The sequence below is a fragment of the Chenopodium album genome, chromosome 4, assembly GCF_948465745.1.
Source record: "Chenopodium album chromosome 4, dcCheAlbu1.1, whole genome shotgun sequence".
NCBI classification, from domain to species: domain Eukaryota; kingdom Viridiplantae; phylum Streptophyta; class Magnoliopsida; order Caryophyllales; family Amaranthaceae; genus Chenopodium; species Chenopodium album.
In genome coordinates, this window is record NC_137837.1 from 41,012,721 (window position 1) to 41,026,931 (window position 14,211).

A 14,211-nucleotide genomic window follows, 5' to 3' on the forward strand; every position below is an offset into this window, starting at 1 on the left:
ATCAAATGCTTGAGAGGTTAGCTAATCATAAATTATTTTGCTATTTGGATGGGTATTCGGGATTTTTCCAAATTCCGATTCACCCTGAAGATCAGGAAAAGACTACTTTTACATGCCCTTATGGCACTTTTTCATATCGTAGAATGCCTTTGGTTTATGTAATGCACCCGCTACCTTTCAACGTTGTATGATGAGCATTTTTTCTGATTTCATAGAGTCTATTATGGAAGTCTTTATGGATGATTTTAGCGTGTATGGTTCCTCATTTGATTCATGCTTAATTAATCTCGCTTAAATTTTGAAAAGATGTGAAGAGTGCAATTTAGTTCTAAATTGGGAAAAATGTCACTTTATGGTGACAGAGGGAGTAGTTCTAGGTCATATTGTATCTGATAAGGGCATACAAGTAGACAAAGCTAAGATATCAGTGATTGAGTAATTACCTCCCCTAGTTAATGTTAAGGGAGTTAGAAGTTTCTTGGGTCATGCGGGGTTTTATCGCCGTTTTATCAGATTTTTCTAAAATTGCTAAACCACTAACTCAGCTTTTGCTCAAGGATGCTCCTTTTATTTTTACTGACGAGTGTCTTGAGGCTTTGAACAGGATTAAGCAGGCTTTGATATCGGCACCCATCATATGTGCTCCCGATTGGAATCTTCCTTTCGAGATCATGTGTGATGCAAGGGACTTTGCGCTAGGAGCCATGCTTGGACAGAGAAAGGACAAGGTTTTGCATGCTATTTATTATGCAAGCAAAACTTTGGATGAAGCCCAAGTCAACTATGCCACTACGGAAAAAGAGTTTCTTGTTGTTATTTATGCTTTAGAAAAATTTAGATCATATCTTGTTGGTTCTAAAGTCATTGTTTTTACTGACCATACAACATTAAAGTACTTGATAGCTAAGGCGGAATCAAAGCCAAGGCTACTCCGATGGGTTCTCTTGCTCTAAGACTTCAACATAGAAATAAAAGATAAAAAGGGAGCAGAGAACGTAGTGGCAGACCACTTGTCACGTATCAGGTATGATGAGGGTAAGGATTCTCTACCTATAGATGATTCTTTCCCTGATGACAACCTTTATGCAGTTGTAGAGCAACACCCATGGTATGCGGATTTTGCTAATTATTTAGTGGGTGGTACTCTACCTCCTGACCTGTCCTACCAACAAAAAAAGAAATTCCTTTATGATGTTAAACATTATTTTTGGGATGATCCTTTTTTGTTTCGTGAGTGTGCAGATGGATTGTTTCGCAGGTGTGTTCCCGAATGGGAAGTCCACGGTGTTCTTACTAGTTGCTACACCTCACCATATGGAGGACATCATGGCCCCACTAAAACAGTGGCCAAGATTAATGAGTCGGGATTCTATTGGCCTACGATGTTCAAGGATGATAACATTTTTGTGCAGGCTTGTGACTCTTGCCAGAGGACTGGCAACATCTCGCGGAGGCATGAGATGCCCCAAACCAGAATTCTAGAAGTTGAAATTTTTGACGTTTGGGGTGTTGATTACATGGGACCGTTCCCTTCTTCAAAAGGGAACCGTTATATTCTTGTCGCCATCGACTATGTATCCAAGTGGGTTGAGGCCATCGTCACTCCTACCAATGATGCCAAGGTGGTCCACATACTTTTCAAGAAGACCATCTTTCCAAGATTTGGCGTACCTAGAGCAATAATAAGTGACGGAGGATCTCACTTTCATGAACGGAAGTTAGACACCCTCCTCAAAAAGTATGGTGTCTACCATAGGACAGGTTTAGCCTACCACCTCCAAACTAGTGGCCAAGTTGAGGTTTCTAACCGTGAGATCAAGGCCATTCTAGAGAAGGTGGTGGCAAAGTCAATGAAAGATTGGAGCGATAAGTTGGACGACACTCTTTGGGCGTACAGAACTGCATTCAAGACCCCTATAGGTACTACTCCGTATAGACTCATGTACGGCAAAGCATGTCATCTCCCGATCGAATTGGAATATAAGGCATATTGGGCTATTAAGGAGCTCAATTTAGATGCCAAACTAGCGGGAGAAAAGAGGCTACTTCAACTTAATCAACTCGATGAGTTTAGGTTGACGGCCTATGATAGTGCTCGAGTCTACAAAGAGAAGACGAAGAAGTGGCACGACAAGATGATCCTTCCGAGAGAATTCAAGGAGGGTGATAAAGTGTTACTATTCAACTCTCGACTTAAACTTTTTCCAGGAAAGTTAAGGTCAAGGTGGACGGGTTCTTTATTGTAAAAAGGGCCAATAAATTTGGTTCTGTGGAGGTTTTCGACGAACATGGTAACGAGTTTAAGGTTAATGGCCAAAGACTCAAGCTATATCACGAGGGGGCTACAATTGGTGCAGTTGAATTACTTCACCTAAGCGGTTCCGATTCACTCTGAGTTTCACTGTGGTAAGAGGGTCGTGCGGGACCTAGATAAACCAGCGCTTTGCGGGAGGTAGGGGTGAACATGGTCTGGTTTGGTGCGGTTTGAGTCTAAACCAAACCAAACCGCAAAATACAGTTTGGTCAATTTTCCAAACCAAACCAAACCATATTAGTATTCAAACCAAACCAAACCAAACCAAACCATAATAATGCGGTTTGGTTTGCGGTTTATGATGAGACGACATTTTTTTCCTAAAAATTGTCTAATATTAATAAATTTATAATAAAGTTCAAATAATTAGGCCAAATGGATTAAATTATACTACAAAGTTTTAATCAAAATAACAACCAACTAATCAAGTGCTCAGTGCTAACACAATAACACATAATAAAAATAATACATAATATATAATAACTATTTGAGAATGAGTATAGAGTATAGTAGTATACTGACCGTATAGTCTTTTAATAATTTTTCATATTTTTTTTTAATAGTATATAATAACTATTTTAATTTATTTAGAAATTATGTAAATATTAAAATGCGGTTTACTGGTTTACGGTTTGGTTTGGTTTATAATTTTTGAAAAACCAAACCAAACCGCAAACCGTACTTCCGAAAAAATCAAAACCAAACCGTATTTTTCTAAACCGTAAACCAAACCAAACCGCTAAAATGCGGTTTGGTCTGGTTTGGTTACGGTCCAGAACAAACTGTGTACAGCCCTAGCGGGAGGCAACCCATATTTCTTGCTTTCTAGACTAATTCTTTATTTTATTTTTATTTTTATTTTTTCTTCGAGAGGTGAGGAGAGTGAATTTTACCTTTTATGAGTGTTTTGTACAGGTTATAGATCACAAAGTACGGAGGTTTCAAGAGAAAAAAAAATATAGGCGAAGAAAGAGAAGCTCCAGGCCTGGGTACGGGCCCGATCGGGCGAGCTTCGCCCGATCGGGCGCGCACCTAAGGTTAGAATTGCAGAAAACTTCGCCCGATCGGGCACGCCTTTTTAATCTGGGGTTTTAAACCCCCTTCTCCTTTTCTCTTTTCTTTTTCTTCCTTACTTATTCTTTCTCCTTCACACTTTCTCTCTCTAAAACCTCCATTTTCAAACCTTCAATCCAAGATCTCCTCAAATTCACCCATCAAAACCTCAAATTTCTTACATATTCTTAATCCTCACACCTTCCTCTACATTTTCCACCCAATTTCTCCCACTTTCTCTCATACTTCCTTCAAACCCTTAGAGAGAGAAAGCTCCAAATACTCAATTTTCCACATACAATGGCTTCAAAGCGTTCAAGGACACAAAGGGGTGAAAGTTTGAGGACACAACAACCAAGGGTCAACCTAGAGCTTCAAATACCGGGATGGGAGGAGGTTGTCATCACCTCGGAGGAGCAACAGGCTAGGATGCTAAACCTAATTGATCGACAGGAAATCTCAACCCGTTTTGTTCATCATCCCACACTAGCTATATTAGGTCTAGATAAATATGTGGAAAAATTGTTCAAAGGTATAGGCATGAGTGGTTTCTTTCAAATGTGTCCTGATACGTATGACTATTTAACATTAGAATTTATTTCAAGTTTTAATGTTATTAAAATGAATGCATTAATCACTCATGTACAATTCCGATTATTGAACAACGATGTGAGACTAACTCTTAAAGAATTTGGAAAGTTGTTTGATTTGAAATCGGATAAACCAATTGAACCCTCTCAAGACCACACTGTCGTGGTCTACAAGAGGCTAATTGGGGAGGATTTGGTTAGCCTCCAACATGCCAAAGGGACGTGGATTCAACATCCCGTCCTAAAATTTTGGCAAAGATTTGCCGGCCTCACTATTTTTGGGAGACATGAACCGGCAAATGTGAGGAGAGATGAATTGGAACTATTGGCATCCTATGTAATTCCTAACGCTGAAAAATTAAACATACCCCATAGGATAGCCAATCACTTCCAAAGGGCGGCCAATGCGGCCGAAGCGAGTAGGTCTAGGGAACCTATTTATTTTGGGGGGATAGTGACCCATATCGCCAAAAAACACCTAGGTTGGAACCCGGATGGGCATAGGAAAGTTGTAGGCTCAAACCTCATGAACCTAGCCTATCTAGGGAGTCTAAACTAGGTGCAACCCGTGGGGGGTGACATTTGGTGGATAGTCCACCGGCAATCCGGTAGGAGGGACCAAGCCTTCACCTTACCCAACCCCGCCTTGACCAAATTTGAGAAGGGGAAGCCTTCTTATACTTTTGAGATTAACGGTCAAGGTGAGGTTCAACCACCTCACCCTTCACCACAACCCCACCAATCTCCCCAAGACCACTCCCCCCAACACCATTCACCACACTACCCACCACCTCCACCCTTCACCTATGGCGTACCCACTTCCTCGGTCGACTATAACGTCGAACCCAATGCCCCTTATGACTTTTTGGCTTTTAGAAGCCAATTAGACCGTATCGAGATGGGGCAAGGGAGAGTTGAGGGTATGATGCAAAACCTAGATTCTAGGTTAAGCACCTTGGATGGGCGGGTAGGACACATAGAGAGGAACCTCGGGAGGGGTCTATACCCCATGTACAATGATTATGCACGCCGAGGGGCTATTCCCCTCGAGGCATTAGTTCCCGATTGGTTCCAATACCCCTAAGGACGGTATTCTCACCCCGGTGCGTATAGTACTTTTGTGGACTACTATTCAGTCCATGGATATGGGGGTGACGCTCCTTTTGGGGGTATGGGGGGGGGGGAATGTGAACCCTAACTACTTTGAAGGTATACTACTTTAGTTAGAGGACTTAGGTTTTTCCTTTATTATGTGATTAATCAATGCTTGATGATTGCTTATTATGATTTGCCCTGGAATATTGTTTATAAGTGAACCTATGCCCTAGGTCTTTTAATATTTGATTTTCCCCTACTTTATTTCTTTCGACCTTATTCTTCGTAGTATAGAATTTATTCCCAAAAAATATTGGTTACTTAGATAATTTAGATTATAATAATTAATTAGGAGTAGAAAGACTTGTTACCCCGTGGAGTTCGACCCTACTTCCCTATCTACTTTAGTTAGAGGACTTAGGTATTTACTTTTGATTAGGGGATACGACTTTATCCTGTCAGGGAGGTTGACATGGATATCAGTGACGATGAGGGCATTGTGAAGCATGTAATTGATGCAACGCTGGCTTTCCAGGCTGAAGCAGCACAAGAGCAACCTTTTGTAGGGGTTGAGGATGCTGGTGTAGCACATCATGAGCAGCAACAGCCGCAAGTGAATTAGGAAATGGAGTATGAGGAAGAGCAAGAAGATGAAGAAGATGAGGGTTAGGAGCAGGAGGATTCTTGGTATGATAACTCAGAGGAGGATATTGGTGTTCCATACCATTATCATTCTCCTGAGGTGTCCCATAGCGATGATGGAGCGTGTGGTTTTGATTCTGACTAAGTATTATAAGCTTTTTTTTGTTGTTTGGCTAAGTACATATGACTTAAGGGATTTGGTAGTTGGTTAAAGACAATCTTTTGTATTTTGGATTACAATTATGTATTGGAAGTATGGTATTTCTATTATGTATGGTTTATGATTGTTCTATATCATAAGTATTTTGCTATAATATTTATCAGTGATGGAATATAAGTATTTGGTGACAATTACGACTTCATTTATATTTACTTGTACCTTATTTGCTTGTATAATGCATTTTTGTATACTAAAGCTATCATTGCTAAGCAAATACATGAGAATGGTTGTGGGTGGTTGCTAGAATGATGTGGTGTTAAGTAACAGAATCATAGATAGATAGGTACCAGCAGAGGTGCCTGATTGGATGATGTGTTTACAGACTTTTCACTGTCTCTGATGGTCACTATTGGTTGTGATATTGAATGCATTTCTTCTAAATATATATTTTAATGCCTTTCAGTGTTTTAATAGTGGTTGAATGAGATATCTTAAATCATTTTCAAGGCAGAAACTCACAATGTACTTGAGCATAGAACCAAAGAAATAAAGTATGAGATTGCTGATTGATCAAATGTAACAATTTGCGGGTTAATAGGTCAAGATAATTTAGAGTAGCAAGGGTATTGAAATTGGTCTGCTATTTCCATATTTCTGAATTTTTTTTTTCCAACCAAGAGGTGTGCTAGGTTAGATGGTATGGTTTTAGTAATGGCTATAGTGATGTTTTTTTGGGTGATCATACTAACATGGGTGATAATGGGTGATGGTTTGTGAAAGAATAGTGTTGCATAGAAAGTGCAGGAATTTAAGTGTTAAGGGGTGTTTGTGAAGTTTTATGCCTGAGTTAGGTCCTAAAGTAAAGTGTGCTTGTGTATAAGGTAAGCTTGTAAATTGGTTATATAAGGCATTGAAAGGCATAAACTTTAATTGTAAGAATGCATTTAAATGAATTCATAATTTAGGGTGTATGTATAGGTGTGGTTATGCAAACAATGATCTGCATGAATAGGTATAATCTCAAGCAAAAAAGAATGACAACAGTAACTTTAACATATGCTGTTAATTAGGATATTAAAAAATGAAACCTGAAATGCATAGCTGAATACATGCATTGATTGTAAAACATAAGAGCATATAATTGAAGGATTCGCTGGGTTCATGCATTTGTCAAGCATACAAAAGAGAAATTGTTTGTAAGTCTAAATAAAAGTGCATGCAAGGCATACACACTAAACTGTTCATATCAGCTGCAGCAACAAAAGTAAGTCTAAAATGCTAATCAGAAGAACAAATGTTTTGTAAACTATTAGAGGAAACCAACATGTTAATACTAATCAATAAGGTCTCAAACAAGAACACAACTCAAAATGATAAGCAAAGCTTATCGGGAACGAAGTGTTCAGAGGCTAGCCCTTAGATCAGCAGATTAGGTATTCAAGAGCGGGAAACCGACTGGACCACCCACCTCAGCACCCCTTCCCTTTTCAGTGACTATGCTGGATGCAGTATGATGTGCATTGGTGTGTTTTTCAGAGCTGCAGCAAGGTGATTAAAGTCACCCCAATCACCCTGAGAGAAACAAAAGATGGTATTATGACTAAGATGTAAATAAGTAGGTGATTTTACTGAATAAGCTATCACTGTGATTGAATAAGTACCTTAATTTTCCTCTCAAAAATCTCTAGTGTAGTCAAGTTGAAGATTTGTTCACAAATAGGACCAAAGGCAGTAAGATGAAATGTGCCGGTATCATCCGCCGCATCAAAGGTGAAGTTGACTTTGCATTGTATTGGTGTTAGTGTATTTTAATTAAGGGGAGTATTTGGTTGCACAATTAAGAATGCTGAAATATAAAATGTACCTTTCAGTGGAAGTGCTTTTTTTTTTCCGGGCAATGTGGGCAGAAAAATGGAACATTTGCAGCAACACCACAACGCTTACCACAACAATCACAGCCAATATAAGCAATGATGTTGCTTAACTATGCATATGGAATTGTGACTGTCAGTGTGTAAACTTCTTCTTGGATAGTGTTGTCAACTTGAAAAAAGTAGTGTGAGTCAACAAGTTCAGTTTTGGTAGGAAAGGGCCATGGAATAGTTGATAGAAGAGCTCACAGTTTTGCTGATGATTTGATCAAGTGTTGTAGGAATTGGTTCAGCACCAACATTCATGAATTCAAGTTGCCTTTCCATGTAGTCAGCAATGACATCTGGATGTGCATGGGCCCTATTGACATGAAAAAAGACAGGAAGAAGTGCATTGAATTAAGGGAGGTTAAATATCATTTTACATAATTACAATGTAATTTGAATAATGATCATGAATACTAAGGCTGTTTATTTACCAAGCTCTTAAAGCTTCAACTTTTTCACCAGTAGGGGCTGGGTCTATTGTTGTAGACATGCTTGACTGAAGTGAGAATCCTGTTAAGAACGCATTAGTATACTTGATTTGGCAGCACATTTAAAGTAATAGATGGTTGGAAATTTGTGTAACCTCTATGAGTTGCAGGCTTCAGAGATGTTAAGCTTACAACCAAGGGGTTGGATGCCCAATCTTTGATAGCTTCACAGTCTGAGGTTGCAAGCTGACCCCATGCAGAGATGATCATCGGTCTAGTACCGGTGCTGCAAAGGCAAGAAACAGTGAATCATTACCCAAATGTAGTTATATTGCTGTGAGTGATGTTGGTATGTTAACAGAGTGGTTACCTTTGATCAACTATGCTGATATCGCGCACATCAGCAACTCTACCTGACTTATATGTTACTAGCCTCACATCTTCCATGTGGACCACGACACCAAGCAAATCTAGCAAATAACAAGAAATGGAGCTCATTATGCTTGAGAAATGATATGTTTTGAGGTAGGAATATGTAAGAAGACAATAGAAGTAGCTCACCAAATCGGTCTTCTGGACTACTGGTTTTAGGAACATCAGCAATAGGAATGTATTCAGGTAAAACAGGTCCCTTAGTTCGATCGACAGCTTGGATCTTTGTCATGCCTCCAAAGGTTAGCTCACATTCTCCTGGGAATGAACTGAATTTTGGGTTCACTATTCTGATTGGAGCATTTGCAATTTCATATTTTTTTCTTGTGTTCAAAGAATTTTTTGAAGTGATCACATTTATCTCCGAATAGAGTAGCTTTCATGCTGTTACCCTGTAATGTAAGGGGAAAATAATCATGTTAAGCAACATTTAGCATCAAATATGGATAATGGAATTGTACATTTTTGGATAATACCTCATCGTCTTCAAAGACCAATTTTTGGAACTTTTTCTTGTTAGGGGGAGATCGGATTGGGGACTTTTCTTTCACAGTAACTCGAACTTTGTATGCTTTGCTTACAGGTGAAAGCTTATGCAAAGGTGTGTATTCAGGCTTCATCTGTGGAACATGAATGTTTAATAGAAGTGCTACATGTACTCTAATTATATATATTTTTTTGGTTACACTTTATGAATAAATATTTAAAACAAGTACAAACAACTTAGATGATGTGGGTTGTATATCATAACTTCCTGTCATCAGTATTCACTGCTAAGGCACATGAGAGAATCTAGCTATGAATAAAGAAGTATTTTAGGGCTTGCTTTTAACTTGCAGGTAATAAGGAGCCACTCAGTCATATATAAAAGGAAGGTAGGTGTTCACAAATTCACAAGTTCTTTTCTTCATTTTCTCATTCACTATTGTATCCTAGCATTTTAAAAACAACATAGTAAGCAACAATGGCCAGCAAAGGCAATGGTAAGATGAAAAGTAGCAAGCAGCCAAACCCAGGATCTGTGGAGGAAAGGCTTGCTGTTCTTGAGAAAAAGGTGGAGGACCTAGAGGCAGTGGTGGAGGCACTTTGCTTTGAGCCAGAAGACAAACAACCCAGCCCAAAGATAGAGGCGCCAAAAGAAGCAACCAGCAGACTTCCTCCTAATTATGGTTGTGATGACATCTATCACCATTCAAGCCCTTCATAATCACCTGAGAGTGATGCTTCTTATGATGGTTGTTTCTAAGAGGACTACCAATTCAGATCTACAGTTGTTTCAGGTTTTTAAGGTTTCTGTTGTTGGTTTATAAGTAATAGGAGCCTATTATTGCTAGCTATTATGTATTATTAGTTATCAGTTGTGTTTTCAAAGTAGTAGTACTCATCTGTTGCTATGTAGTAATGTTGTATTCTGTCTTATGTGTTTATTATTGTATTAGTGTTCTGTGGATCTAATTATTGCCTTTTCTTTTGGGAAGAATTACATATGCAAAACTAAGTTGTCATTGTATTTACATAAATTGTGTTGTTATGGTGGGATAAAAAAAGTAGCCTTTCATGTGGACTTGAAAATAAAGAGAACTCTAACCATTATAAGCTAGTGCTGTGTAACTGAAATAAGTTCACACCTTTAATATTAGTGACTGATACATAGCACTAACTAAGCAGTCCATGTAAATGTCATGAATTATTAGCATTCTACCAAGCAAGTTTTGTGTGAAAAGGAAACCGTAGCCTTAGCAAAACAAAGATCTAAACCTATGACTACAAAAAATGAACATCTTTCACAAGGCCTATAGATTTTAGATTAAAGATGTCAAAGTACTAACAGAAGTTAGGGTAAAGGGGTTGGATTGGTTTTCAATATAATGCATGATAGAAGGCCCTAAAAATTGACATTCAAACACTAAAACCATGTACTGCACATTACACAAATTCAGTATTTAATTGACCAAAAAGAACAATAAATTGCTTAAATAATCAGACTTACTTAGCATATAAGTGAAAATATGTTATTTAGCTAACATGGAATCTTAGTAGTCAAGCAAGTAAGCAGGAGATAGTTTATTTAGTCAAATTTTTCTCACTAAACATAAAAGACAACATACCATTGCTAAGGTAAAAGGAAATTAAGAAAAAAGAAAATCAGAGCTAGATTGTATATGAGAAGCATTTATGAACGTACCTTATTGGAATGGATTTGTGAGCAATTATTGCTATCACACAGCAACAGAAAACCAAAGTGATAGAGAGTAAAGTTCAGGAGTAAATGTTCTTTGTGAAATGTTAGGATCTTTGATAGTAGAGGAGTATTTTTTGACTTACCATCAGTTTCCTTGTAATATCCAATACATTTTACTATGTGTTGAAGCATTTAGTTATCCATCAGATAAAAAAGGGTATTAAGTTTAAAAATGGCTAGAACCTGCTGTCCAGTAATCATGTTAGCTAAATGTCAAGTGATATAATAATTGTTAAAGCAATCTCAATTTATAGTATATTATCTAAAATAGCTAAGCTAAATTATTTTCATATTAAATCTTTTGTATAACTTTTAAAATAAGATGTAACATGGTATGGACCAGCAGTTAATAAGGTATATGTACTTAAAGTGATTGAGGGCATTTGTCTTCTGGGTAATAGAATGCAAGATTTTCTGCTGCAATGCAGCTGCAAAAGTGAAGGTTCAATCAACAAAAGCAAAAGTAGGATTTGCTTCTTTATAAAATCAGAGTGAGATTTTTTTGCAATAAGGTTAGAAAATGTAGGATAGTGCTATTTTTGTGTTACCAATTTCAAGCTATATAAAATAGCAGTTTAAATTGAATTGTGCATAAAATAAGTGCATGCAAAAGGTACATACATAGTATAAACATAGTAAATGGTAGAAAATAATCAGATTGTCAACAAAATTATAATTTCCACTTAATTCAAAAACTGTAACAAGGATTGTAAACAATTAACCTGGGTTATTTCAAGTACAATGATATATAAAAGGGAAAGCATATGCATTTATAACATGTTTAAGACAATATTAGTTAAGATAGTAACAATTATTTATTGAAAAATGAGCTGGCAGATTTAGTAAATAGGAAGTAATACCTCCAAATAGATGCATCATATTATGCTAGATAATTGCAAAACATCATATGCTACTACGTTTTTCAGCACTTCTGATGTGTGGTGATCAGCAGGTTGTGGAGTGATTACAGTGACCTTAGTTGACTGCTTGGCCCTTGACAACGCAACATACAGCTGCCCATGAGAAAAGCATGGCTGTGGTAGGTAAACTATCACTCGGCTTAATGTTTGCCCTTGAGATTTGTTAATGGTCATTGCAAAACTGAGCTTCAAAGGAAACTGTATCTGTTCAAACTGAATAGGATATTTTGCTGATGATGGAGGCCGGAGATTAACACGATGAACAAACACAAGTTCTCCTTGGCGATGACCAGTGGCTATAGAACAAACAATCACATTCCTTCTGAAAGACTTGCATATAAGACGTGTCCCATTGCACAGGCTATCTGCTGGATCAATGTTCCTGAGCAATATTACAGGGCTGTTTATTTTTAGAACAAGTTCATGTGGAGTCATACCACCAGGGGCAAGCTGGTTTAGGAACTCTGTTGGGTAAATTGCACAGTTATCATCTAGTATGCTGTTAAAACTCTTGTAAGCAACAGAGTTCCCCAGGAATTTATTAATAAGAAATGTGTTTATGGAGTCAACTGCATCATTTAATGGTGTGAGTATGGCTCTCTCTATGAAGATATCTTGTGAGAAGGTTGCATGTTCTAACTCTGGGAATGCAGTAGTAGCAAGGTAATTGATAGGATCATCGCCTTCTTGATAATAACTCACAATGTGAGCAGGAACTTGAACAAAAGCATTTCCAGTACACTGTAGCTGGCCATTGCCCAAACGCAGTAGAAATGATGCATATGGGGGATCTTCTCTAGCTCTGATGTTTTCAGTCAAGTGTAACTTTTCTAGACAAGGCCAAATATATAAGTTAACCAGGCTTGTTGCAATAGCCTCTCTTTGAGTTTTACGAGGAACAACCCACAACACCTACCTAAAATCTCCTCCAAATACTACATTCTTCCCACCAAATCGTTGTTCTGCGTCACAAAGATCACGAAGCAAAAGCTCAACTGATTCAATGTTTTCTTTTTTGGCCATTGAAGCTTCATCCCAAATAATCAGAGTTGTTTGTTTGATTAAAGCAGCTAAGCTGCCTTGTTTAGGAATGTCACAAGAAAAAGATGTTTCTGAATTTAGAGGAATCTTAAACCTTGAGTGCGCTGTCCTACCAGAAGGTATGTTTGCTACAACAATGCCCGATGTTGCTGTTGGAAGAACAATCTCCCCTGCCATGCGCACTTATGCATATAGAGCGTTGTATAAAAATGTTTTCCCAGTTCCGCCAGGACCATCCACAGAAAAGCAACCAGGCTTGCTTGATTGAACCTGAGCAATAATTCTGTCAAATGCAATTTGCTGAGCTGAGTTAAGTTTGTCTTAACAATCGATACACTCTTGAGGAATAGTTGCATCTAAAGCATCAACGATGTCTTTAGTTCTATTGAGCTCTTCTGGCACCTCTTCATGTAAATGGTCAAGCTGGAAATGAGTCAATGATTTCCCCATAGACTCTAAATGGCGTTCAACTGACTGTATGGTTAGCAACCTAACACTGGCTTCATTTTCAGGATAGACATGTCTATAATCATTAGATATATCACCATAGAATCGTTGCCAAAGTCTATTGGGGTCGCTCGGGGTGCAGAAAAACAAACATCTGCAAATAGGCGGCGTAAGGCAACATGCAACTGAATTTCTGCTGCTTCAGCTAAACATGCGTGTACTACGTTGTCTTCCTCACATAAACCTCTTTTGATAGCTGCTTCTTGAAAAGTGGCACAAAGTACTCCATTAGCAGTTCGAAGATCAGCAAACGATTTAGGACTACGCACATTAATTAGCAGTAGTCTTAAGAAGAATCGCTCTCCTTCTGGTGGTGTAACACTTGCAAGCCGACCAACCACAAGTTTCTTATTTTGCCTTTGAAACCATGCTTTCTTACTGGCATCCCACCTGTTATGCTCCATAAATTCACTGTAAAGGTATCCTGTACCTTGAGGAGTGGCTGCATTTTCCTTAAAAAATTATGTCAGCTGAGTTCTAGATTTACGGTCATTTAGCACAGCAGAATCTAGCTGTTCATTAGCCCGTAACTGAACTGTTTGCATGTTTTCCAAATGCACTGCCATTTGTTGCACAGGCGGGTGCATCTCTAATAGATCAAAAGAAAAATTCTCCAAGATGCCTCACATGGGCGACACCCATCGACCTGACTGAAATCTTTCAATTTCATCTTCAGAATTTTTGTATCCTCCAACAACGTTGAAAGAAACTCTGTCATGGCCTTTGTAAACATGCTTGTATAGATACTTCACGGCTTTAATAGATGAGCATACTTCTACATTCAAATGGCAATCAAATTACATAGAAAGGTATGGATTGTATGGAATGACCCAGCGGTTATCAGGACTTGCACCACGAATTCGGACAC

General features: G+C 38.2%; 1 protein-coding gene across 1 annotated transcript; it reads right to left on the reverse strand.

The window, feature by feature from the left end:
* Positions 1-11,750: 11,750 nt before the first annotated feature.
* Positions 11,751-13,013, reverse strand: LOC145627869 (ATP-dependent DNA helicase PIF1-like). Its single transcript, XM_081680213.1, has 2 exons — positions 12,712-13,013; positions 11,751-12,597 (listed from the first exon to the last, which is right to left on the reverse strand). The coding sequence occupies exons 1-2, from the start codon at positions 13,011-13,013 to the stop codon at positions 11,751-11,753; spliced, it is 1,149 nt and encodes a 382-aa protein (XP_081536339.1).
* Between the last annotated feature and the right edge of the window lie 1,198 nt (positions 13,014-14,211).

Bases quoted from the DNA above. Each gene is read 5' to 3' on its own strand.
- LOC145627869 (XM_081680213.1), bottom strand. From the start codon at position 13,013: ATGGCAGGGGAGATTGTTCTTCCAACAGCAACATCGGGCATTGTTGTA. The intron at 12,598-12,711 runs GTAGGTGTTGTG...TGAAAACATCAG, and splicing joins GTATTTGGAGGAGATTTTAG to AGCTAGAGAAGATCCCCCAT.